Source organism: Macrosteles quadrilineatus, unplaced genomic scaffold (assembly GCF_028750875.1).
Source record: "Macrosteles quadrilineatus isolate MER2022 unplaced genomic scaffold, UCM_ALF_1.0 Scaffold_9__3_contigs__length_116548681, whole genome shotgun sequence".
Lineage (NCBI taxonomy): Eukaryota > Metazoa > Arthropoda > Insecta > Hemiptera > Cicadellidae > Macrosteles > Macrosteles quadrilineatus.
In genome coordinates, this window is record NW_026542602.1 from 74181510 (window position 1) to 74208998 (window position 27489).

Genomic DNA, 27489 nt, shown 5'->3' on the forward strand with positions numbered 1-27489 from the left:
TTGCTATTAATGAGATCTTGAAAAATAAATTAAAACAGTTTTCGGTTCTCCATATCAACATTGGTTAGGTTTAGTTTTAATATTTGAAGGCCAGCTATACAAAGTAATTGTTGGATGATAAATCAATTACAATTGGTGTTTCATTTAATAAAGATTTAACCAACGTAAATTTGAATATTATTTAAGGATCGACAAAACTTACAACAAATGTTCCAACAAAGACATTAGCTTCATATTAAATTTAGGTTGCAAAAGAGTCCATTTCAACATTTTTAACAATCACCAATCATTTCGACAGGGGTGTATTGACTTTTATTTTTAAAACTTAACAAATAAAACTGTCGAAGACCAGAGAGCACTTGATTTTAGGTCCAAAACGTTACACCCCGAGGCATAAAACGGTTTTGTCAAGACGGTGGGACAGTAACGCGATGTCAAGGAAAAGACATTAAACTTTTACGAGAAGGTAATCCACAGCTGATATACGGAACTGTTCCATCGTTGAAATAACGGTTATTTGTAACCAACGGATCACTATACTTAGATGAGTCTGGTCTTTACTTACGGCGGAGTTGGAAAATGTAATCATTGACTATGGATACTTTAGGTAGACTTCTGAACCTATTGTAGAATCTGAAGTGTATCTTCTTATTTTGGGTAAATTTTACGGAGTACGCTTTAATATTTGCTTTTAATAACAGAAAATTAGAAGAGTTGTTTAGCCTCCAGATTACTGTATTATACTTATAATGGTTTACACAATACCTGCATATAGAAATCTAAATAGTAACCTGCATATCGTATAGAGTCTAGACTTTACTTCAGCTTCACGTTCGTTTTTTGCCAATGTCTCTTCGTGGGTTTCTTGTTTTTTTGTAAACGTGTGTCCGTTCTATGTTATCTATACATAATCTATACATGTTATCTATACATAACTATTAAAAACAATTTATTCGGTTAAACGTTATAATCTAAAATGAGAGCAAAATATTATGATAGGTTTCAAAAGCACTTAACAAGCATGCCGCTTAGCTTTTAAAATAGCTAAGTTATATTCAAATACTCGATAATGTGTATCTCTTTTGTGTGGAAATCTTAAGCTGCGTCGTGGGAATCTGGCTTTGTTAGTATCAAATATGTTCTGAAATTGAATCACCACAAAAGAAAGATTGTCTAGACTTGTTGATATAGGTTATCATCTGTTGACCTTAGTGAATCAGTGTTTTCTTTTAGCCTCTAAACAATTGTTAACCTTGGAATCGTTTTAATGACGAGATATTATACTGATTCGTCAGAGTACTAATTGTGTTTATCTATTTGACAGGGAGTAAAGGAGATAAAAAATATCGTCGGTATAATGTAAAAACACACCAATACATTCGATTACTGTACATGAATACAGCCATATTCTCAACAATGACGTTAGCGACTCGAAATAAAACATATATGATTTCAAAAACAGAATGAATTCTGAAAAATGTTTAGGCAACAAAAACGTTACTTTCTAAAAACCGTAATTTATTCACAGACTGTTTACAAAAATCAAAACCCCGTTTTTTCTTAATGTGAAAAGGTTTACATGGTGAATTATTTAAAACCCATCCACTGATAATTCGAAAAAGGCGGATTTAATTTTTAATGACTATATAAAACGTGAATTAATTTATTTACATTACTCTGTCAACATTTAAATCACTAAGAACCTCTCATTCCAAAAAAATCTACGAGTTAGGCGAAGACTTAGGTTTCAACATCTTTACGAAAACAAATTGATAAAATATAACAACACAATATTGTTAACCTTGATAAAATGGCAACCAAGCTTAGACATTGTACCCCGAAGATATGAGTAATGATCTAAAGTTATTGTTGTTCACGGCACCGATTATGTAGGAAAGACTCTGTTGAGATATAAATTTCCTGAGAATATCTACGTTGTATCTCAATGTTACACACGAAAAAATTTTGAAAGGTACCAAGCATTTATTTGACTATGTCAGTACACAAATCTAACGTTTGTGATTTAATAAATTTTACTCGAGTTAATAAATTTTACCTTAGGTAAGATACTATTATTAGAGCCTAAAATTTAACTCACTTTTTATTCCTCAACCTCTCACGACTATTTCGACAACAGCTTGAAGTGAGACCAAAATATACTTTTGTCATAAATAATTAAAGATATAGAAACAATTCTTAACATACAGCTTGGTATTCTTTACATGTATGATGCCACAGTGATGTTTATTATTCACAACTACGCATACACTACTTGTGTACGCGAAAAGAAATTATTGAAACCTAACCTCTGAAAATATAGAACGTGGACTATTTTGAACAGAAACAAGTTTTAGTTCGTACATTAAATAATGTAGCCTATAGCTGTATGTTCATATTTTATCGCCATACTATATCGATCCACATTTTGTATCTGTAAAATCGATTAAATCTTGAAGACATAAAAAATATATATGCTTGTATAGCTTAAAAAAGACAAAATATTTGACAATGTGCAAAAAGTTACCATGTTCACACTTTGTGTTTATTATTCTCTGAGAGCTTGCAGGAACAGCTTTTCAATATTGTAAACTTAGTGGAAGGATTAGAGAATAAGAACGATCAAGTGGTGTTCATTGGTTTGTGTAAAGCTGTGTAGGACCCAAAACCACAAAACCCTTTTAAAAAATGACAATGGGAAGCGTCTTGGACCCAAAAGAAGTCCCAGGTGTTCTGGCCACCTGCCCCCCTGCCACCCCCTCATCCTTAGTCCTTCTAACTCCGCTTCAGGTAATCTGAGGCTTATCCTCAAATCTCTAGACATTTTATTCTTCGATACCTTGCAGCTGTTACCATTTCCTGTATCGTTGAAACAACTTTTTTCCTCACTTAAGATGACGCAAACACGATTTCAGACGGGTTTAGTTTATTTGTAGATCATTATGTAACTTTTATGTTGCAAAATGATTATTCTATATCATTGGTAACCCCAAATCACGGTTACAGGGGTAATCAAAGGAAGATAGATTACGACAGGTAAAATAACTGATAAAAAGTAAATCCCCAAAACAAAATTGTTTACCTATAGTTTTCTACTGTTTGAGTTGAAATTTACGTATTACAATTCCAAGAAAGAGAGTAAGTGATTTCCGCAAACAAAAACTGTTCAGCAGTGAATGTTAACGAGTGAGCAAACATATTTCCTCCAAATTTCAGTGAAACCCTACTCATTAAGCACATAATGAATAGTTTTGAAAATTGGACACTCCAACATACTGTAGTATTAGTAACTTTAGATCACAATCGACACAGTGAATCCATCCCAGTCCAGTCCAGTACGTTCTGTATGTAGCCTCCCGTTTACGGTTCCGCCGATCGCTGCGGGCACTACACAGACCTACGATTATCGTTGTTCAGTATAACAGAGAGCTTGGACTATCAGGATCATATCACGTACATGGCTACATTGTGCGAGGGAAGATGTACTGGATAAAAGTAGACCTTTCACTATAACGAGAGAGATGAAAGAATGATTCGTTAATAAACAGTTCTGCTTAAGTTGTTGATATTTTGATATGATTCAGGGTAGCTGGTTGTTCATAGTGCTAGCCCAACAAGTAAAAGGTTCCCGGATCGATCCTAAATAGTCAGTAGCTGTTTGATGGTTCAACACTGGAACCAGGTGCTCCTGACCATTGGGCTTTTAATCAATTATCTTGACTGAAAGATTAGTCAGCAACAACCCGATCTCAATTGATAGTGATAATTAGCTTTACCGCATCATACTGTATATCACTGGAAGTGGTGGTGAGCAATACACGTTTTCGGCCCATTGGTTATGATATAAACCAATTAAATTTAAAATAATTTTAATAATATGAAGGTTTCACATTAGGTTTTACTATTTTGTTCATTTAATAAGTTCAAGATGTATGGAATGTCGCACATTTGACAAATTTATGAGGAAACAATAGTCACAGCGAGATCAAAAACAAATCACCGTCAAATTCCTGCATCACTTCTTTGAACCCTTCACAAAGCCTGGATACTGGATTCCTCCATAATTCAGTGGACTACCAGTGGACTTACGCAAGTCTATTCCAAGAGGTTGACTCAACTGTTGCCGATCTGGCTTAGTCAACCTTTCTACAGGTATCAACTGCTGATAAAGAAGTGACGAAACATCTGTGTTGAACCGATATTGGATAAGATTTAAAGAGCAGTTGGTTATAATCACTCAAATTAGTCATAGTAAAATTTGTAGCATATCTAAAAAATTTAAGTGAATAATAGCAGCAAAACCCGGCGTTGTCTGGGTCAAAATAATATTCACTGTAACTATAACAAAATATATGTTTTTTGATTGAGTGAGACATTATCTTAAAATTAACTTATTAAAACTATCAATATCTCAAATGAAACCCTTATTTCTAGATGCGTTTTAATACCAAGACATATTAAATAACTTAAATAAAAATGGTGTAACGTATTATTGATTCCAGATAAATCTTAAAATAATTATAATTATTGTTGATTCGTGATTTAGCAGCGTACTTCAGGTACGTCCGATCTTAATAATCAATAGCTCAAACGAAAGCTGGTATTGCACCGAAGGTTCGTAGACAAAAACATGTAGGATAATGTAATAACTGGTGAAATAAATCTTTAATTGAAGAGAAAATGTGAAAAAAAAATAAAAAAATTTTGTCGATTAATACAGTGGATAAATGAATGTTGATGCTTGATGGAAAATCTGTGCGTGCATACCTTTAAATTATGAAAGTCGGTCGGGTAGAAAAGCCAAACCGACCGGAAAATGAAACCCCAATAATTTTGAATGGTATATAGATAGATAACTAGATTAGGATTATTGTTTTTTATCCATAGGAAATCAATATAAATGTATCTAAAATAATTAGAATGTGGTAAAATAATAATTTGTTGGTAAAAAATCTAACGTTAAACTGAATTTTTGGTTAATTGATAACGAAAGTTACCTGTAACGAAAGTGTCTACTTTTCTTGTGCATTGCATCCTTAGGCTATTACCCAATAGTACAATAAGTACCCACTTGAAACATATTCACAACTAAAGCATATTTCACTTTTAAATAATAAAAGCAACACCTTAAAATGTTAGTACAAAAACTGAATTTTGAAAATTACAAACAGTAAACATAAACAAAATTAACAGATGTTTTAGATACTTGTTTAAATGAGCCAGGTAATGTGAATACAGAAACTTACTGTACATAAATATATCCTAATCGGTAATAGCATAGATAAAACATACTCCCGTAATAGGCCTGCGGGCCCTGTTTCATAAAAATACTAGTCTAGTATTTACTAGTCCATGGACTAGTAATACTAGTGTATTTTACAAGTCTACGTTTCAAAAACCTACTAGTGTAAAATACTAGTTACCAGTGTAGGGACTAGTATTACTAGTGGTTTTTACTAGTGTAGACAGCAATGTGTTTCATTAAGTTTTACTCTTGTAAATTACACTGGTATATACTTGCCATTTTCTAACAACCTCTCTACACCCGTATTATTTGAAGTAGACTAGTATTTTTGGGAAGAGAGTTATTTCATTACTCACATCATAAAAAAAAATAATTATTGAATTCTTTTTTCAAGTGCGAATTGGCTCAAGTTTGCAATTTAAGATAAAAATAAATCTGCGAGTGTTAAAATGATAATTTTAAATATTAAATGTTAATATATAAACTATTTAGTTATCACAGAAAAGATTTTTAATCTTTGAAAGAAACCAAATTAAAACCGCATACCGTATTGCATACAAAGGTGTACAAAAATGTATCCAACATTGCAACATTAATCAGATTATTTTATACCCAAGGCTCTCGGTTTTATTTAAAGACATTTTAAGAAATAATAGTAAGAAAATTTTAAAGAGGAGTTTCATTGTATTTTTGAGGTGCTAATTATTTGCTCCCCTAAATAGCTAAAAACCATGTGATGTACTAACAATTTTGTAGGCCTATATTTGATTTTTGGGCGTTGGACTGAACTGCTTATTATAAAAACATTACTTTTAATCCATTTTGGTATTCTGAATTTGTTATTCAAAGTAAAAAAATTGATGTTGATTAGAGCTGTTAGTGTTATTTCAATGTAAAAGTTTAATTAATGGAACTAAAGTATAGTGAATGGTGTGGATTTGAACCAGGGACCCACCACATGAGAAGCAAAAACTCTACCCTGAGCTACGTCCTGCAATATTGCCTTTGCCATGTTTTACTATACTTGAAAACCTAACTTACTTCTCCTCCATTGCTTGTAACGGCGTTGCAATTATTTGTTTGTTACATCAATAAACGTTTAGGCTTATTATTCATGGTCTGTAGACTAAAAATTAGAATATCACCAAATGGTTTTTAACCCAAATATTCTTATGCATTCGAATTTTTGAAAACATTGGTTACGGTAGCCTACTTGAAAACGTTCCAAACAAAATGTTCTTAGACGATTTAATTACATTCAAAGTTTGAGAATTCTTTTCTTTACTCATAGCAAGCTTAATTTTATATGTCAGAATAAAACAAAAACTATACAAATCACAGCGAATGCGGCAGACACAGATCAATTTCCACCCAACTGCTGAGCGCCGCAACTAGGCCTACAACCGGCTACTACAATCACCGTGTTGATTGCAGCGACGCGACGCCGCGCCACGCCACGCCGGCGCATTGGCGGGCTCATTGATGAACATAAATAATAGCGGTTTCATAAATAATGTGTGATTGTTTTACTTATGTGTCTATACAGTTATTAATTAGAAGAAAACACTGCGTTTTTACAACTATTTTTTTTTGTACCAGATGAAAACAAAATTAAACCGCTTTATAAAGGGTTTGAAAACCCGTGATTGAGGTTAGAAATTTGTTTTGAAAGTTTACCTTGTAAAGTTGGTCACGTGACTAGTAGTTTTGGTCACGTGACTAGTAAATTACACTAGTATTTACCAGCGGTATAAAAACGTTTATGAAACACAAATTAGTAGGACAGGTAAATACGGGACTAGTATTTACTAGACTAGTAATTACTAGACTAGTATTTTTATGAAACAGGGCCCAGGGCAGATCATATCTTGTCTGTCATAGTTACAAAGCAAATATTAAACCGTACCAAAAGTTTGATTTCCCTGTAATATTTGTATGTCAACATATTTATCAGTGTTTGGTAGTATAGGTTGAATATTTACTTTCCTTAAGTACTTACTAGTATGTATGTCGTAGTTCAAAACAAAGAAGATCAATGTAAAAGTACGATGTTGTTAATTGTTGAAATATGACACGTTAAACATCATCTCAAAGGCTACAATCACGACTTTAGAATTTGGAAAGCATACGGAACCTTCTCTGCAGGAGAATAAATAGTTCCAGGAAGTATAAGTAGAAACAGGTTCCGGATCAGTGTGGTGCTTAAACTCAGGTAATAAATCATGTTGTAATTGAAGGTCTTTTACAAACTTAACCAGACGGGTTAGCTTGTCATCACAACCTAGATAATGCTGCGACGACTATGATTGGAATCTGGATTCTTTTACAACGGGTCAATGTTTTGTGAACTAACCGTTTTTATGTTACAATACTACACTTGCAACATAGATAATTTGTTAAGGGGCAGATTTTTATAGAACCTTTGACTATTTATAGAACTAGACATTCCACCCCCACGTTAAGTTTTCATATCAAAACAAAAAATGGACGAAGTTGAAGTGAACCGCCTACATATTGCGCTGATAGAAATCACCTATTTCTGTAGAAATCCGGACTTTTTAATCAGTTAAAATTGATAGGTCAATTTATTGAATGCTATCTTTTATAACACGTCAGCTATCTCAGTAACACATAATGAAGTAGAAACTAGATCTTTAGTTACTGGGGCAATATGTGACTATGTACATTTTCAGTAAAAATCTTATGACATACCGTATACTGTAGATGTGATACCTACTTCGATATCCAAAATTCAATGATAAAACTGTTGGTATTTGATACTACACGCTTACTAAAACCCTTTACACAAATTTTTACACCAGGCGATACCACAGTTAGTATGTTAGTAGTATGCTAGTTTGATAATTATAGAAAAGGATAGCCATTTTAATCTTTTAATCTTACATTTTTCATAAAGCTATGCATTGCATAAAATCTGAGTTGGCAGTTGTTACCGAGATGAAATATTTTTTTCACACTGTCTCAAAACAGCTGTCTTACGAATCGTTTTGAGTCCCTAAAGATAGCTTTTTGCGGACTAGTCCGTAACATTTTACAGACTCGAATCATATGGTTGATTATGTCAAAGCTTATCTCAAAAACAAATCAGCTGTTCTGATCCTTTAAAATGCTTCAACAATATATTAACAAACTTAGTTTTTAAACATAACCTAATTCATTCAGTGTTAATGGTTTTGGCTATATTTAGTATTTTCTGCTATAATATATGACAATCTAATGAAAAATATTGTTCGTAACTCGTCCTAAAATGCTTTTTTCTGACTTAATCAAATTTCCGGACTCGGCTATCGTCCCAAAAAAAAGCCTACTTTAGGGACTAGTAAAGAAAAAAAACTACTATTTCAAATAGGGTTGTCGTCGTTTAATGATGGTCTAAAATATTGATTAAACTGTTTCCAGACAAGTTAAACGAGCTTGTTGATAACATTAACACAGGACGAGGGCTGAGCTCGTATTCAATTATGAACCACTTTACTGGTCATGGGGGGGAGGGGGGGGGGGTATGATAAGGGTTTCAAGCAGGACTGCGCTTACCTGTTTAATGTGTAATGTGTATGCATAGACTCCGCCATATATTACAAAGGAGTTCGTGTTAAAATTGCATTGTAATAGGGGATCCTTACAGTATCTACATAATCATGACGTGACGTACAGACTTTGGAAATATATGTGAGTGCAGACATACTACAAGCTATTGCATAATATGTGAAGTATAGATGGAAATTGAATGTAATAACTGTATCTATACAAATTTACTTTTTGATGATTCGCAATGTTTTCTCAAAGTTTTGCGGCCATTGGATGGTCGTAGGCCTAGTTAATTTGACAGTGGTAACGCATAAAGAATACACATGGTGCATTTTATTTCATATTGATAGCACCTAGGGACCGAGCCATGGCTCGCTATAGTTTATTTCCATTGTGCCCCTACATCGAGTAATCTTCAGTGTAATCTTTGCTCAATAGTAACAATTATTGAAGTTTTTCCTTTTGTACTGCATTTTGTAATTTGCTAGTATACTGTGGATGGATTGTTATAAACACATGTTAAAAGTATTTTGTTAACTTTATCCTCGTTATTTTATACAACCAACATGGTTACTTGACAACCCATAAGGCCAATGTTAGAGATTTTGAATTCCTTTTTTTTCAATTTAGTATACCAACAATCTAAACATAAAAGTTATTCTTGTCATAAACTGACCGCTGAACTCATACCAACCACTAGAATACACCATCAACAAATCCAAATCGAAACACTCTCCTATTCTATTTCAATTACGAACTTGACAAGACAGCTATAATTGTATAATCTCATGACAGACAATTACAATGACCCTTATAGTGACGCCTTGTTCCATTCAGTCAATTGGTTCACGCCTTCGACTCGTCTACCGATCAGCTGTTTCTGACTCATCGACTCATTTACTCAATACAACGTAACAGGTTAATGACCTTAGGTTGAATTACGGATTATTAGGGAGTTAATGGATTTTCTAGAAGAGGAAATAGAAATGTATAAATAGTTGTTAGATTACTCCGAAAGTTGGCCAGTGTATGCCGCTCATTGTAGTGTAGTATAGTCATTTTAGGGTCATATGGCTGATTTGCTTGAATTAAATCGGAAAACGGAAAACTAGGTGATTAGTTGAAATAAAACATTATTAACTAAAAAAGTTAGTTTCTGTTAACCAATCTGTTATTATCGTAACACATTCAATGAAGGCACAGTAGTTGTCAAATACAGATGTTCCTTCTCATCTCTGATTCATGTTTATTTTGTTCTCTGTATAACTTGACCTACAACTTCAGGTTGACTTCAAACGACCGACTTAGGGAACATCGCATAGCTAAAATACTTAGATGCCACAATTCTTGGACAGAAATCCCGTGATCTTGCTTTTAAAATAACAAAAATATAAAATACAGCTGTTTTTCATGTAGAAGAACATATGGTGCGTGACCTAATTAGTAAATAAAACCCAAACATTGGATTTGAGCTTCATAATGTTGTATATTCCGCATTTGTGTAAAACCTTAAAATGTAACAAAAGTGGATGATATAATTCATTAATGAAACATACACAAATTAAATACTGGATTTAATAAACTCTGCTAGATCAATTATTCAAAAATGTATCAGATCAAAACAAATACATTGTTGCTGCACTGTTGCCATACCAATTCGTATAATAACGAAAGTGAAAGAGTAAACTAAAACAAACAAAAATATACACTTTTATAAACTAATTTTGGATATAACATAGAACACAACAGGTCCAGCCTATTTGTTTGGAGAAGGTCAAGGGAACGTTGAATGTCAAACTCAACTAAGCGGAAAACGATCAGATTAATGTCCGTAAAACAGCTTCTACATTAACCCTGATGATCACTCAACCAGTTTATACAGCTTTGGATTGTTGTGTGATATGTATAACAAATGTTTTTGACAATGTTTCTGTCAAGTGAAATCAAAAGTAGAACCAGAGAGATGCAAAAGATAATTTTTGTCTCGAGACTTGAGAGCTACAGTCCATTTACGAGAGACAACTTTATGTCTTGGACCTGCTTTTAGAATGTCTCTTGATTGTCGGGATTAACCGAACTGTTCTACCATGAACCTTTATTAAATTCTTTCAAGTGACTTCAAATTGTACTGTACACATTAAAAACTCTTTTCTTAAACTGTAGAGACATTACTAACTTAACTAGCATCTATAAATGCCTATGTTTTGTCCACAAGGCTTTTTAAGTAAAGTTCTAAAAGTAATTTTAACAAGGTACGACTTATTTTGAGAATTTGTCTTTAATGTTAAATCAAAAGTCCTTGGAGCCTAGATGTCTAAATCATAAAACAATTAAATAACTACAAAGAAAATGTATAATCCCACAGTATTCTAGGTATTTAAATTACAATCACTCTGGTGTTTGAAAACATATTTTTGGACGGTAAATAACTCTACAGTGGCTGTTTAAAATGAACAAAATTGCCATTGCTCTTATAGAGAGCTAATCCAAGATGGTCGTTAGCTTCCACGGACTCCCTTTGAGTGCGATTCAAAACTACAAAGAACATTTCTAATCTCACAGTATACTGGATATTTAAATTATAATCCCTTAAAAAATATTTGTGGACGATAAATAACTCTTCAGCAGCAGTTTGAAATTTTCCAAGATGGCCGCTAGTCTCTAAGGACTCTTAAGATGATAAAGACATACAAAAGAATTTTACAATGAAACATATTTATTAATCAATTTTAAACTCTATCCAAATTTTGCCCATTTAAAAATTCCAAATGTCTGACAGTACCGAATGACGGGCCATTTTCCGGTTCGAAAGCTCATTTCCGTGCACAGTTAGGTGGTCGGACTTGTTGACAATATGCCCCACTATGCGTGCAAACCCCAAGTCATGCTTGTTGTGTATAGCCCCAGGCTGTAGGTCTTGCTGCTAGAGCCAGATTACATTGGCTGTGTCATCAACAGCTGTTCGCCTCTGTGTTAACACGTACTTCCTGAATCTGATTCGACTTCGACAACAAGAATGGTAGAGCAAACAGAGAGTTACATCTGATTAAGATTGTTACTAAGGGAAGAAAGGTTCGATCAATATGTAGTGGTTTCTTTGTTTTTTTGATTGTCACTTTATTCTGTGCTTGGCGAAAAATTTCGAGCACATTTTCAAATCAATGTGCCTAGCGATTCATATTTTAAAGGGTTGGGATCGTATGCATTATTGAAGATGAAATGTGTTGGTAACAATGGTCCGCATAATATTGACACAGCTGATTCATTACATTGTTGTATTCCTAGAATATCTTACAAGCTTAAATAATATAAATGGGTCGTTTTTTAAGCTTGAGTTGAGTATTTGGTTTGTATTGTACTTTGAGTACATCATTGTATTGACACGTGCAATCACCTGTTTCTGTTTTGCAATGGTTTTGCTGATTGTTGTCAATGGAGAATATTTTAAGCCATGTGGTTGACTTTGAATTTGATTTTATGTGCAATAGAAAATAAGGCTTTTTAAACCATCATGTCCCAGCGAAATACACAACATTTTAACACTTCAAATCCTGTTTATTACTATCTCCTCACGTACTAGAATACCAATTATTTTTTAAGTGGTTTGTATTGTCTGTCCATCTTTATTTTACCCATTTAAATGATGAAAGATTCTCAAAAAATATGTTTGGCTCAAAGGTGTAGCTAAAACACATTGATTGTTTTTCATCGCTCACAAAAACCTAATTTCCATTTATCTAGCAACTTCACACACTAAATTTACCACTCTCTCTTGAAATGTTTTGCCATTGCTAGCGTTCTGTGTATATACATACTAGATCATCTTGGTCGGGAGAGGCATTTCATATAAATATGCTGACGAGCGTATTCTCCTCTGAATGCTGAATGCACTCAGTCTGAAGAAGCCTGCGGCTGCATTTTTGATAGCATAATCAGCAATGCTTCGCCTCCAGACTCCACAATGCTCCTACAATAGCTCGGCATTTGCTGACTAAATGAGCTCATTCATCTGTTTGCATTTTTATTTTCCGTTGTTCGCATTCTGCCTTTCCATTCCATTGATGCGTGTTAAGCTTTTATCAGATTCAGGTTTGGATTTTGCGAATGCAGGAACTAAAATTGTTATCATCTTATATTCGTGCAACGCAACACTGACGTTGTTGTTACCTCTATCTTTAAAAACCGAATTTTCTTTTTACATTTTGCTTATACAAAAATATTATATCATTAAAGTCTGAATAGGCAAACTATAATATTGCATTTTGATTAGCATCAACAAGATGTTTTGGACTTTGGAAATGTAAACAAAGGAACCATTTTAGCAACCCCGGAGCAGAAAATCGAAACAGTAATTATTGGTAATTTTATAATAGGCGTAGATCTTAAAATGCCTTATTTAATTTGATAACGAAAATGTTCACATTCAAACTCAATAAAGTGACTATAAGGTCACCTAGCTTGGTGGTTTGCTGTGATGATGATATTTATTTTATCTTATTTATGACATTTTGTAAATCAATATAGCGTTTCTAAAAGATTGCATATAACTGGTCTTCTTCTTACTGAAATAATCGAAAACCAGTTGGTTGGTTTCTTCCATGCGTTTTTACTATTCCGTTAAAACACATTAAATTCGTAACCCTACATCGAAGTCCATAATTTGTTACTCAATGCCCTCCAAAATAAAATATAATTTCTTAGAAACTGTTCCTATGAATTAATGCCGACTTAATTATGTGACCACGTAAATATCTGTGTAAGAATTAACAAGTCAAAGGCAACATGTAGGCTAAGTGAAAATAGGCTAAAGTTGTTTCAGGGAAGCATGTTTTTGTCAAGTTTCTAATGAGAAAGGTCATCAAAGCCTGCTAACATTTGCACAAAATGAGGCTACGGTTTCTCAACGGGCTATATGTCGTTACGTAAAGTTAACTCTTCAACTAACAGTTATATTTAGCTCAACAATAATTAGCTGACTGAAGCGTTATCAAACTGTTATCGACGTAGCATTAATTGCATCGTTCTTGATTTCTGGGATCATCACTGGTTTTTTTTTTTTTTTTGTTGACTTGTAAAAACAGTGAGATAAAAATATGTTTTTCTGTTTGGTTTGGTTGTGATATTTTGTTTTTGTGTTGCATTATTCGTGCATTGAACCTAGAATTTAAAATAGACGACGTAAATACAGTGTTATTATAGTTATAAGTATAATCGGTTCCTATCCGGTACATTCTAAATTTATGATGGTAATGTTATTCTATTACGGTACATGATTTAATTACATTCAAACTATTTCACGCATTATATCCTGTGAAAGTTGCAAATCTATAATATGATACTCCAGTCACACTAAGCCTTGAAATAAGTTGGCTTGCAGTTGAATCAAACGCTTTTCTAACTGGTCATCAAAAAATATAAAATTTACGCTAAGATTCGTGGTCATATAATACGGGTGCAATTAGAAGGGTTTTTTTGATAAGAGGAGATGCATCGTTTAGCACCTACGGTACCTTGATTTCCATCACAGGAGTATGATATGAAACAAATCCGAAGTGATTGTTGTTTTTAACTTATTTGAATAGAAAGGCTTATTTGTACTTTGGCTTGGCTTTTTGAAAGCGAGGTTTCCTGAAAAATCTCCATTGGCCGATCGGCCGCGCTCACGAACTATTGCAAGGACGTATAGGCTAAAGTATTAAGATAAATTTGAGAATTTTTTGCAGACACATTATGCATAACGATTTCTACACGTTTAAACATCTGACGACCATAAAAGCAAAAATGTTAGGGCGATAATGGAAGCTACAGTACTTACAACTAACTCTATACAGATAAATTTCCTTAAATAGGGCCTAATACAGTACCGTACCTATTAGCATAGACAAATTGTCTATGCTATTAGGTAGTTACCAAATTACGATTCTGTCCAGAATTGTTTACCCATACCACTTTAGAGAAACCACATTTGAGGATAATATAGAATGGAGTGTATGGTTGTAAATTTATTACATTGATTATGCACCGGGGAGTACATTAAGGACCCCTCAATTTGCAAAGAGTCACGACAAATTTCAACAGTGTTTTATCAAGTTTTATTCTCAGTTAAAGAATCTTAAACAAAACCCAGTGTACAAAGTGATGAGAGTTATTGATAAGGGTGTGTGGTGCCGATAGCCTTCTTTGGCCATATTTTATAGAAAATCGATGATACCTGCGTTTCCCTGTTTATCCAAAATATACACGAACGTTTCACTTGTATAATTTTATCGTAAAGCTTAGGCTACTTGTTACCTTACGAAAATGCACCTTACTGAATACTTCCGCACCTTACTAAAATGCACCTTACTGTAACCAATCCGGACATTTCTAATTAGGCCTAGTGTAACGGAGGATTAATGTTGATCACAGTTATTATTATTAACCTCAAACCTCGATTGACAATAAAATCAAAATCGAACAAAGTTACAAACTTAACAGTAGAAAGCAGTCCAGTAGCGTATTTCACCGGGGTTCCTCCTGTTAAATACTGTTTTTTAACAGATAACAAGCGGAGCGTGTCATAGTGAGTCGAATTTCTACTTCCCTGCACGGGTTGACAAGAGTTGAAGGTGAAATGATGGACTGGCTGGGTTCCTGGGTAGGTCTACTTCGGTAGTTTGTTGTTAAAGCACACGATTTTCTCGAAACTGCAGTTTAACGTGTTTTAGCATTGTTTAAACGTCTTTCCTGGGGTGATTGATGATTGAGAAGTACCAACAATGTATCCAAAAGTAAATAAAGTACACAATCACAGAAATTACGTTATAGTTTTGATAATTAAAAAAAATTTGATAATTGAAAACATATTGATTCACGTTGACATTTTGGAATGCGTTTGACAATCATAGGTATTATTACGATTTTTAGTAGAGAAACTGTATTGATCATAAACAAATAAATGACGTTACTGGCGCGAATGTCTATACAGTACATTATTACTTAGCCTTAACAGCTGGGCTGGTTTAGAATTTTTTTGACAGTTCCGTTTAAATATTAATACAAAAATGCTGTTGGGCCAGTGAATGACAGTGAATGATTTGTTTAAGTCTGTGATCCATGCCTCTTCTGTTCTAATATGAGTGGGCATTATCCTGAAAGTCCTATGTATGACAGATATTTTTAAAGGTAAGCTGTTCTAAGATCTTGGTTGTACTAAATGTCGTAATAAATCAGCTGTTCACATTGTTGCAACCATATGTTTAGCTCTGTTAATCAAGCACCGAATTTAAGTGAGTTTTTATCCATATTTTTTAAGGGTGTTTTTTGTTACTTTTTAAGTAATCTATACCCTCTACAGTTCTTCTACATGAGCTGACCATTAAAAAACCAAAGGTCAATAAATAATTTAGGTAACAAGAAAACAGTCAATATGCCAATCAGTTCATCTGCAATGTAACATTAGATTTATATTTTAACTTGTTATGTATTGTTAAGTATTTTTTTTAGATTTTGAGTTGTTTTTAGACGAACATACACGAAATGCAACCGCGTCCAGTAACCATACATTCTATATTATGATTCAGCATTCTAATAACATGCATATGCCATATGCCACAAAATCAGTGCTTCCTCATGATTCCACGCAAACCATGGGAAATATAAAGGCCCCCCATACACGTAACGATCGGCCGGCCGGCCCGGCCTGAACAGTCCACGCCGGCCGGCCGATCGTTACGTTTATGGGGTCGTCGTCCAGCCGCCGGACGACCAAATTGGCCGGACGACGACTGATGGGATTCCCATCAGTCGTCGTCCGGCCAACCCCCGCCTTCAGGCCGATCGTTACGTGTATGGGGTCGCCGGCAGGCCGCCGGAAGGCCGACAGTACAGTAGTAGCATTATTTCTTTGATGTACTTTCATTTTTAAGGTCATTGACATAACCTAACTTTATTTTCTGTTCAGTCTTTGTACTAATATGACTACGTGGACTAATCAGCATGTGCTAGCCTTTAAAGAAGAATACAGAAAGCATGAATGTCGGCGGAGGGTCAAAACAAAGGCATAGGGTACCACAACTAGGGACTTAAAAGATCCAGTTTATAGCAAGTTAACAAAAATGTTTTTGCCGTACGAAAACTGACTGCATACTTGCCACTAGGCGGATAAATTTCAGTCCGGCCGGCAGGCAAATCGTTGCGTGTATGGGGACCCTCCTTTCACAGGCCAAACTGTTCAGTTTGGCCTTCCGGCCCTCGCCGGCCGGCCGATCGTTACGTGTATGGGGGGCCTAATAAAGAATACACAGGCTACTTCAGCTTCAAATTTCATCACTCAATAATATAAGTATACAATTATCTTCATATCCTGATGTTGTGATTACAGTATAGCGTTAAACATAACCCAACAACCTGATAGTTTTTTTACCGAAACATCATCGCCCAGTAAACCGGTGGTTTATTCCACAATTACACACTTTAGGAAGTGCGTGTGGGTGAGTTGGGGGTTGGAAATATTTACTTTTATTCCTATCAAAACTATGTCGCTTGATAATCCGATACAGTATTTTAATTCTGCCGATCTTCATTGTCTAAATCCCCCGATATGATACTTTACTTTATACCTGCCAAACTTTATTACTGATCGTTTATTTATGCTAGAAAGACATCGCCCTATAACCTGATGGATAATATTTTATGTCAGGCTAATTACCTACAAAAACCTATAATTTATATCAGCCAAAACCTTATCCCCGAAACTCTATAATTTATTTCTGCCAAAAAATCATCGCCTAATAACCCTTTCGATTATTAATAAACTTATTTCCAATTTTTTCCAACAATTCATAACTTAATTGACAGTCGACACCCACCTGTTTGTTGTCCACGCCGGCGACGTCGCTTTCAAATCTCTCAAACTTGAAGCTGTTGCTGCGGTAAAGCTCGTTATCACATCTCCGACCACACAATCTCCTCTTTGTGAACTCCATGACGGTCATCCACTCCGCACACGCGGGGCTGGGGATGGTCGGTATCACCCTCAGCAGCTTCCGGAACAGCACATCCTCGGTGATAGCACGATCAGCTGTTCTACCCCTCCCCCTCCCCCTGCCACGGCGGTCGCGGTCTCGGTACACTCGCTTCAACATCCGCTCCATCGGGCGGTCGGAATCTGTCTGAGTGACTCTGGTCCGCGCCGCTGCAGCGCTAGTGGAGTATCGATTCGGCACACTTGCTGCTGCGGCTACACCTCGCACCTTGCCCTAGGTCGTAACAGATTGAGTGCAGACCATATGATCTTTTAATTTGCATGGTCATTTGTAACAAGATTGGAGAGCGATGTAAATTAATGGGAGTAGTGATTTCGCATTGAAGTTTTTTTCTGAACTGATAATGACCATTTCTCCTTTCCACAGAAGATTTAGAAGATATCAAATAAAGAGTTCATCACTTCTTATAAACTACCTTGAGCACAGTTGACCACTTCACTAAGACACCTAAGTACTTTGAGAACCCATTATGAGGATAAATATAATTTCAGTATGAGTGATAAGGGATAGATGAGTAATGTCCCTCCCTTTTGTTGGTGATGGTAGTATGCATCGACAGATTCCAGTGATATACGGATATGTCTCTCTATTAAAAATTGGAAAATTTTCTGTCGATTCATAATAGCATCAAAATGCTGAAAAATATTTAAACATAAATGACGGTCATTGTCATGATCAACAAATCAACAAACGAACGGTGATTTGCATTGTTCTCTAAAGGGAAAATTACATATCACACGATTTGCTTTTTGTAGCACAACACCTTATGAGCTTTTGAGAAGTAACCCCATATAGTCTAGTTATTGTTTCTTGTTCATAGATCTTTTCTTTTCCCATTGAACTGTCAATGTAATTGACTATTTATCATATGTGTAGTTATTTATGTTATTTTTTTCAATATAGGTAGGCTATATTGTTTTTAGCGAATTGAATAAGCTTTTACTGTAGGTCAAATAGTAAGACTTGGACCCGGGGGCCGGGACCAATTTACTTTTTCATTTTGATGTCCCTAGAAGCCAAAAACACCATCCGTTCAATTTCATGTACCTACATATACTCGCCTTTGGCTCGCTGGGGGCTCCGCCCCTAGGCCCCCTAGCTGTTAGTCGTCATTAGTAGATTCGAGTTTAGTTTTAACAATGCCAGGAAGAGGTGTAATTTTTTGAATACGCTCTATATAGATTTTGTAGAAAATTTTTTTACTTGAATTTTTTGTTCAAGTAATTACAACGATGAAAGACAGTGGTTGAGCTGTTGGGGTCTAATTATTAGTTTAGGGGGATACATATTTTAAAATGCTAAATTCCTTTAATTATGGGGTTTTAGTACCTCAGTATAGCCATCCTGCCAGATGTCAAGTATCTGTCATCACGTCTGTGAATGAGTACAGTTGACCTTTGAACATGTAGTGCTCAGGAAAAACAACATTTAGATTCTTTAGAAATCCCACCATTTTAATTTTTTCTGATGGGTGTAAAGGTTTTAATATGTCTTTTTTGGGATTTACTTCGAAAAATGGGGAAAATTGGTAATTGGAAAATCATAAGTCTAAAAAGTAATGTTGCATGAAATTAAAAACCTTCAAATTCCAGGAATTCTACAAAACTTTAGAAGTGTAGTGCGTTTTTTGGGGGGTGGGATCAGCTGAAAATGCCCAGAAGGGTTATGTAGAATGTTTAATTCATGACCATGAATATTATTGCAAATCTTTGCTATATAGGAACTTTTGAACTATAGAAGTTTAAAAAAGTGTTTTGTCGTTTTCAGATGTCCGCCAGCATGTTGGATTTTGGGGGGTTAAAACTTTAAAATGGGTTTTCGAAAATTGTATGGCTAATTTAAGGTGTAGTTATTCACTATTGTAAATTTTAAGTCCCTAGCACGTTTCTAAATGGTTTAGATCCGAATACCAAAGTCGGCCACTTTCGAGGTTATTCCCCATAAGAATAACATTGGGGGGAAGGAATTTAATATTTCGGGGTTAAGTGAGGTATATCAATCGATAAAAACCCAAATTCCGATATTTTCGAGCCTAATGTCTTATATCGGCCGGACTGAATAGTTTGCATCGCCGATAAGAGGCAAGAGATCTCTTTTCGCTTTCCACATCACGTTGTATATTTACACAAGAGGTTCTACCCGCGAATTCACGGATAAACAGAAACCACCATTAAATTAATTTAATCAACTTTGACTTTGTGTTTCATTTAAAGGGCCCAAATTCGAGAAAGTGTCATCTGAAAGGATGTTAAAAGCAGTGGAACCTTCATACTTTATGTCCTAAGGTTGGCCGAGGTTGTACCTGAACACGCAGCTCTCTTTCACGACGTCTTTAAACTTTACTTTAACACTTTTCAATGAAATTTCGACCTGTTAAAGATAGGTGACAACCTCTTGGAACGAAGAACATTCATGGTTTGTTAATCACATTCATCGTGTTTAGAACACCTTTAATCACTCACTTGTATCAAACAGCAAGAAATAGTTTCACTGTCCATTCGCCGCACTTCTTTTAAGAACATAAAAGTAAATAATAAAATAAGTAAACAAAAATGTAAACAAACAAACTATATTGTCAATTGCATAGGCCAGCTGTTGTTCACTAAATTAATGGAATAATAACTTCCAAAACATGCAAGGCGTAGCCCTTTGGAAATCAGCCTGTGGGGTAGAGCCCTTAGTGAGTTCGTCCATATCAATACTTTTCGGCAAATCTACACACTCTAAGCTTCATTTTGATATGACATATGCCTATATTTTTATTTGGTAAATGGCCCTAACCGGTTACATAACATTTGATTGTATCACTTTAATAATATAATAGACCAGCTAGCCCGACAGACGTCGTCCTGTCCTATTGTGGTTTTATGTCACATGCTCGTTCATTTTCAAGATGAGCTCGTTCGCTACGCTCACTCACCTTTAGGTTGGAGCTCGTTCGCTGCGCTCACTTGCCTTTAGGTTAGCTCGTTCGCTACGCTAACTCGCCTCCAGGTTGAAGTTCGTTCGCTACGCTCACTCACCTTTTGGTTGCAAATTAACTGTTCTCATAAATTAAAAAAAATATAGTGCTGCACCCTGTTGGTAAACCTATTAACTTTTTAATGCTATTGAACATCACAGAATCAAATTGTTTAGCTGCACCAGCTGTTAAGATTCTTTAATTCCATTTAAATATGAGTACTCATAAGGTTAACATGGGAAAGGGAAACTCCAGAGCCACTGGGGCGGAGCCCTATTGACGGATCTGCACCAAACTTCACACAAACCATCCTTGAATAATGCTTAATAATGCCTAAAAGTTTCATTACAATCTGTCGAGCGGTTTCGGAGTCCATAAAGGACAAACATACAAATATACAAACATACATTGGATTTTATATATATAGATTAGTTAAACAGAATAGCTGCATGTCAGAACTGTTTTAGCCCAAACTAAACTGTAGAGAAAAAAACAGCAGGCAGAAAGCATTGCATGATTTACAACAAAACAAACAGATTGAACAATAACATAAACATTAAACAACAGTAGCAGCCTAACCCCAAAAGGCAAAGTTTAGGTTAGTTAAATCTGTTTAACTTTTTTTCTGTTGCTTGTTGAAAGTTGTTGATTTGATAGAAATTAAAATAGAAGGATACAAAGATTAAGATGAAGTTACAGGATACCTGACAGTGTTTACACATTATGGCAGCGGCAGCTAAGTTAAAAGTTACCTACCATAGTTATGTAGACCTATCCCTCTGTTCTTGCATTCCTGCACCTGAGTAAGTCTAAAGTACCAAAATCCAATTGATTTGATAATTTGTTATCTGTTGACTACTGCAAAGGTAAAAGTTTATCACGAATGTAGCCTACAATTCTGTTAAGCTCTGGTCGATTTGAGTTAACGCTGAAGAACCAAGTCCTAGATACCATGGCCAAAATAAACCCAATCTTTGTTAGAAAAAAAGAATCGGTTGCAAGCTCAACGGATAATAGCCGAAAAGGAAATATAGATGAACCTATTGTTGAGCTAATAGACTTTATCAATGGCCTTGAAGATTATGTGACAACCAGCTCCTGCTCCGGAAGAATAATCATACTGAAGAAGGTAATAATTGATTTCAGTTAGGTAAATACCGGTTCTTAACCTCTAATTTGTACCCACAGTACTCTGGGCTCAAGTAAAGCTCTCAAAAAGCTAAAAGAAACTAAACGTACGGTAACTTAAGAAGATTTAGAAAAATCTCACTCTAATCCTAGAGTTGAACCCTATCATAAATTAAAGATTGTTTAACTCCCAGCGTCTAACAATAGGCCTCTTTTATTGTAATTTTTTCTAGGTTTACTTAATTACTCTTAATACTCTAGTTTGTATGATCACACTAAAAAACTTTTAAGTTACCTACCGTACAGTACCGTTTCAGTTTCCTACAGCAAGCTGCTGCAAACATCATAGTATGAAATCTCCATGAAAATCTCTATTAAGTAACAAACATACCATCCTGTATGCTATAGACATGATGGCCTAACTAACTTCCAATTTATTCCAAAAGGTATTAGTAACAGCCTAAGTTAGTCTCAAAGCTCAAAAAATAATCAACGATATTTTGTTATGTTTTATTTAAGGGAATGGTCAAAACCATTGCCTTGTTGAGAACTTGTGTGAACTATTTTACCAATAACTCACAAATGCTAGGCGGAGCGCGCGCCTGTGCACTATATGATGTCTAATAACAGCGCTATTTCAGGACAATAAGACCGTGTAGGGTAATACTCATAATCATGTGATGAACGCTTGAGAATCATTAGAGGGGGTGAAAAGTGACAAAGCGCTTGCGCAAAATTAATTGACGGTGATAGATACAATAGACTCGAGTATAGGCCTACCGGTATGCTAAAAATGGAAGAAACTATTCAGGGATATTCCGGGACAATAGGCCTGAATACAGCGATACACATATAGTTACGTCATAGAGGACATGTTTACGCATAGCAAAACATCAACGTCGTAACCCAGGGACCGAATTTGAGTCTTTACAGGGGGTAGCATAGTGTAGTAGATTTTTAGTTAGTAGTAGCTTAAATCTTTTTCATACTATCGATCCCCTCTAGAGACCCAAATTTGTTCCTGGGTTCCGATGTTGGTACTATGCTATGCACAGGGGAGCGAGCTGGTCTAGTGGTAAGAGCGCGGGACTTCGGTTCAAGAGGTCCTGGGTTCAAATCCTGCCAAATCACCAATGGATTTTATCTATGTGATAATGCCGCAACCCCTAGTTCTAGCCTGAAGTAATGTGAAAAACAATTCCGGGCTCGTGCCTAGCGTCCTAGGAAAAAAAACCAAGCTATGCGTGAACATGTCCTCTATCACGTGACTATAAGTGTATCACTGTATTCAGGCCTATTGTCCCAGAATATCCCCGAATAGTTTCTTCCATTTTTTGGTCTACCGGTATACATTTAGAATAAAACTATAAACTATAGGATAAAAAAAACAACCTCAGGCCTTATGTTTTTGTTTTTGTTATTTAAATATCATACGTAAAATTAAATTATGTCCTATGGTAAAATTTACTTTTGAAGTGATATTAATATTGAACCGAATGAAAATCGATAATATAAATAGGCCTATTTAATTTGGTAATATAGCACAGGCTTTCCCCTTACTGTACCCTTGATACTAAGTGGATTACGGTAGGCCTACTCATAAAAATAACATATACACTTTTAAACCCAGTGGGGTGAAGCCCAAGCAGAGTTTAAAAATTAAAATATGCTGATGACCATCTGTGGTAGATATTCACCTTTTTTCAAAAATTCTGTTCAACTGGTTCAGTAGTTTTCAAATGACAAACCAACTGAAATACTCACAAACCATAGTCCTACATACTTTCTTGTGTACTATATAGTAACACAAGATAAAACTGAGCTGGAGCGTTGGCTGTCTTACTTTTACATAGTTTTATAGTGACATTTAACTGTTTCAGGGTGAAGAGGTTTCCATCAAGAAAGGTTGCAAGTGGATACTAACAAGTCATGAAGTAGTTGATCCCAATCAGGTCGTTGACAAGCTTAGTACCTGTGTTGAAAAGAATATGATACTGAAGTTTGAACCTTTCATTTTGCATGTCCAGTGTAGAAATGTAACTGCTGCAAAGAAAATGGTAATGACCTATATTTGAGTAATAAAACTAATTAAGCTTTGAACCTAACAGTTGCTGGAAATATCACTTAAATTACCGGTGCCGGTAATCTAATGTCCACGTTTTCAATTTACCAGGGTCAGTAATTGGATGCAACATCAGAATGGGTTTTATTACCGTAGTTTACACAGTGTGATTTTTTAAAATTGTATTCTTTGGTCCAAAACTTTGTATACGTTCCTTCCTTGTTCCTGTGGAATCAAGGGTACTCTACTACATTGCTGGCATTGATACGAGAATGGGTCCATGAGTGCAGTCACTGACGGATGGAAGTGGAAAGCCTTTGATTATTTATCCCAGGAGGGACACCGTCACGTCAACCACTTGCTGAACTTAAAGGACCATGGGATTGGAGCTCATATGAATAATATAGAGCATGTTTGGAGGGATTCGGGCAACTATGCATCCCCTTTAGTATGGTATTTGGGAAAAGAACCACTTCTTCAGATATTTGGCCGAATGAATACCAATTCAAACATCCCTATCAACCTCTGGAACGTCTGCATAATTTCTTTAAAGCTGCTAGGTTGCTTTACCCTCCATTGCATTGATTGTGTGAGTATTGTTGTTGTTGTATTTGTAGGTTTTTATAACTGAACAAAATCATCCTGAGGTGTGTTATTGTGTAAATGTTGTATTGAGGTTTTGGATGAAGTTAGGTTATAATAGGTTTGGTTAGGTTCCAGTCAATTTTCTGGACCGATATAGCTTTCCCCCCAATTTCACACTTTAGGAAGTGCATTTATGGTGAGTTGGGTGTTGTAATCTCTTTGAATAGCAGACTTTCCTGAATGGAAAGTGTCTACTCTGTCACAAGAAACCCAAAAAATTTTGAATTATTTTACACAAAAATCACCGTGCTCTCATTGATAGCATTTTCAATACGCAGGAAGTACTTATTTACACCATTGGAATTTTTTCAAGGGAAAGATCCAAACCCTGGTTGGGTTTGTTAGTGTCTAGCTTTGAGCTTATGTTAGATAGCATCATTGATATCCAAATTACAAATGGCATCCTGGGTCCATAAACAATAGGCCTATTGCTTGGAATCAAATCAGCGACCTTTAGATTTGAAGGCGAGCACTTGAAAGGGCTGTCAGTGACAAAAAGCTACATACTTTTGAATTTGCTGTGTTAAGTGTAAGGTTTTTAGTGTTTCTTGTGTCAGAATGTACTCTTTTCCATTCAGATATAGTATATTTGCTATCCTAATAAAGGTAGCATACTCAAAGAATTAATTACTCACATATGGTTTCTGATTTCAGCAAGATTGTGCATTTAACGCAGGCTACCGTAACTCAGGATCAGTGTTTGGCCGCCAAGGTTCCATCACATTAGCTGTTCGAGGCACTCATGGATTGGAAGTTCCATTGTCGGATGAAACTGGACTCATTGTCTCTAACGAAGTATGTTTGAATTTAATCTTTCAATAACAAATCATCAAATTTATTAAATTTTATATCAGATTATATTACTCTTTTTATTTATACTAAGCATGGCATTAATATTTTACTAAAAACACACTTTATTATCCTCCTTGTAGCAGCAAACCTGGACAGCCTACTCAATAAACCTTATGTTATTTAAATAGATTAGAGTGAAAATAAAATCACCCAAATATAAATCCACTTCGTCTGCAGGTTTGCTGCGGCATTTACAGTAACATTGATCAATTTCCATATAAGTCACATAATTCCTCAGGCATTGGTTTAAGAAAAAAAACTTTTCTAGGATTGTACCATAGCCTGCTCTAATACGAGGTTGCGTCCTTGGTGTGTGGCAACATTGCACTGACCGGCCCATTGCCTTGGTACAATAGTAATGACAAATGTGTAGGTAAACATAAACATTGCACAGATGATCCACATGAATTTAGTGCAACAGCTGTTACAGTAGTCCGGGATTGTGGCGTTGACACTTTCGTCTCGCTGTGGTCTAGTATTAGAGGAGGCTATAATTGTACGCGTATATATTTGCGTTCTTAAGTGACGTAAATTTTTATAATTGTAGTAGCTGAGTGTTTTTTGTTTAAAAATTAAATTGGAACTCCATAAAAATGATACAAGCAAAACTAAAACGGCCATGAAAGTATTAGTTATTTAAAGTAAAAAATTCAATCATTTGTTTAAATTTTTACTCAAGTGCACAAATTGGCTCACAGCCTGCAAAATAACTTACGTTGCATTGGCTGCCTGGATTAGTGTTTTAGAGCCTGGTACTTCTGTCTCAGAGACATTGGTTAAAAACTCATCATTTCCTAATGGCTCTTAGCTATGTGATGTCTTCTTGTCTTGAAAAACAAACAGTATAAGTCTACGAGGGGCGAAGGACCTTCTCAATATTGTAGAACCCTCTTTACTAAAAACCATACAATAATAATTAAATAATATCAAAGTAGAGCCTCAATTATCTAATGTAAACTGGCCACTACAAGGTCTAACAAGCGGCAATTTAGGAAACACAGAAAATAACAACCTATTATTTAAGTCATGAAATGAATACTGTTTCCTTGTTACTAAAACTATTAAAGGGTTTTTGTTTGGCTTATTTAAACCTATAACATTTTCTGTTTGAAACCTTTATCACAAAATAACATTAAAAATCACCAATAATGTAAAAATCCCACTGTTGGAAAATAAAACGATAGGCTACTCATTTACTCGCAAGTACTCTAATTCATTATTTCTCTTGAAAGTGACCTACTCTGAGACAAGATCATTGCAAATCTGTTTGATATGATCTAGTTTAGGAACGGTGTGATTTAAATTAATCACCTAATATTTCAGTTCTTTTATCCCCGAGCAATAAACATGTTTAACAATTAACAATTTTCTGTTTCAGTACATTAAGTATGTGGTCAACAAGGCCAATGAAAAGATGTGTGAGAATTTGAAAAGGATAGATAGTTTCTCTAGAGCTGTGTTTGGAATGAAGGTCTCTACAGACACTCAAGAAATAGAAATTGAAGACAAAACTGATTGTAGATAGGAAGCCGTTATTATTGACTCTTGTTATGTTTTATATCTATTATACGTTTTTCTATACCGGGATTAAATTTGTATTGTAAGATTGTCAATTGTTTAATATATGAACCTAATGGAATGACACATTAACATTATAACCAAATGTATACAATATTATTCTACGAGTAGTAATAACAAATACTGCAATTACTATTTGTATTTTTTAAATTGGGTTTAAATTCAATATATTCAAAGAAGCCGCATATTATACTTCACTGATCATTAAATCTCATGAATACAATTTGTGGAGGTGAAACTTAGCACATATTGTGGTTCCACTTGAGATCTAAATGTGCATTAAGAGGAGAGTTTTAAGAGTATTTAGTAAATTTAAAAAGGGTATCGAGATATAAAGGAAGATCACATTTTTAATGTGCTACATAGCTATAGCCTAAATTCTAACTCAGTTTTTTGTTCCAAACTAGAAGCAATTTCATGATTTGACATGAGAATATGAAACCCT

At 35.0% G+C, this 27489-nt stretch overlaps 2 protein-coding genes across 2 annotated transcripts in view; one reads left to right on the forward strand and one right to left on the reverse strand.

The window, feature by feature from the left end:
• LOC129003578 (uncharacterized) overlaps window positions 1-17925 on the reverse strand; it is a 209399-nt gene extending 191474 nt beyond the window's left edge. The window contains exon 1 of the mRNA XM_054431875.1: window positions 17641-17925. Coding sequence (XP_054287850.1) covers window positions 17641-17925 — 285 coding nt within the window. The remainder of the gene's footprint in view (window positions 1-17640) is intronic.
• A 3414-nt stretch (window positions 17926-21339) lies between these two features.
• LOC129003827 (tRNA wybutosine-synthesizing protein 3 homolog) lies at window positions 21340-27072 on the forward strand. The gene is made up of 4 exons (XM_054432147.1): window positions 21340-21908; window positions 23788-23964; window positions 25269-25409; window positions 26845-27072. The coding sequence occupies exons 1-4, from the start codon at window positions 21732-21734 to the stop codon at window positions 26989-26991; spliced, it is 642 nt and encodes a 213-aa protein (XP_054288122.1). The 5' UTR covers window positions 21340-21731; the 3' UTR covers window positions 26992-27072.
• The last annotated feature ends 417 nt before the right edge of the window (window positions 27073-27489 follow it).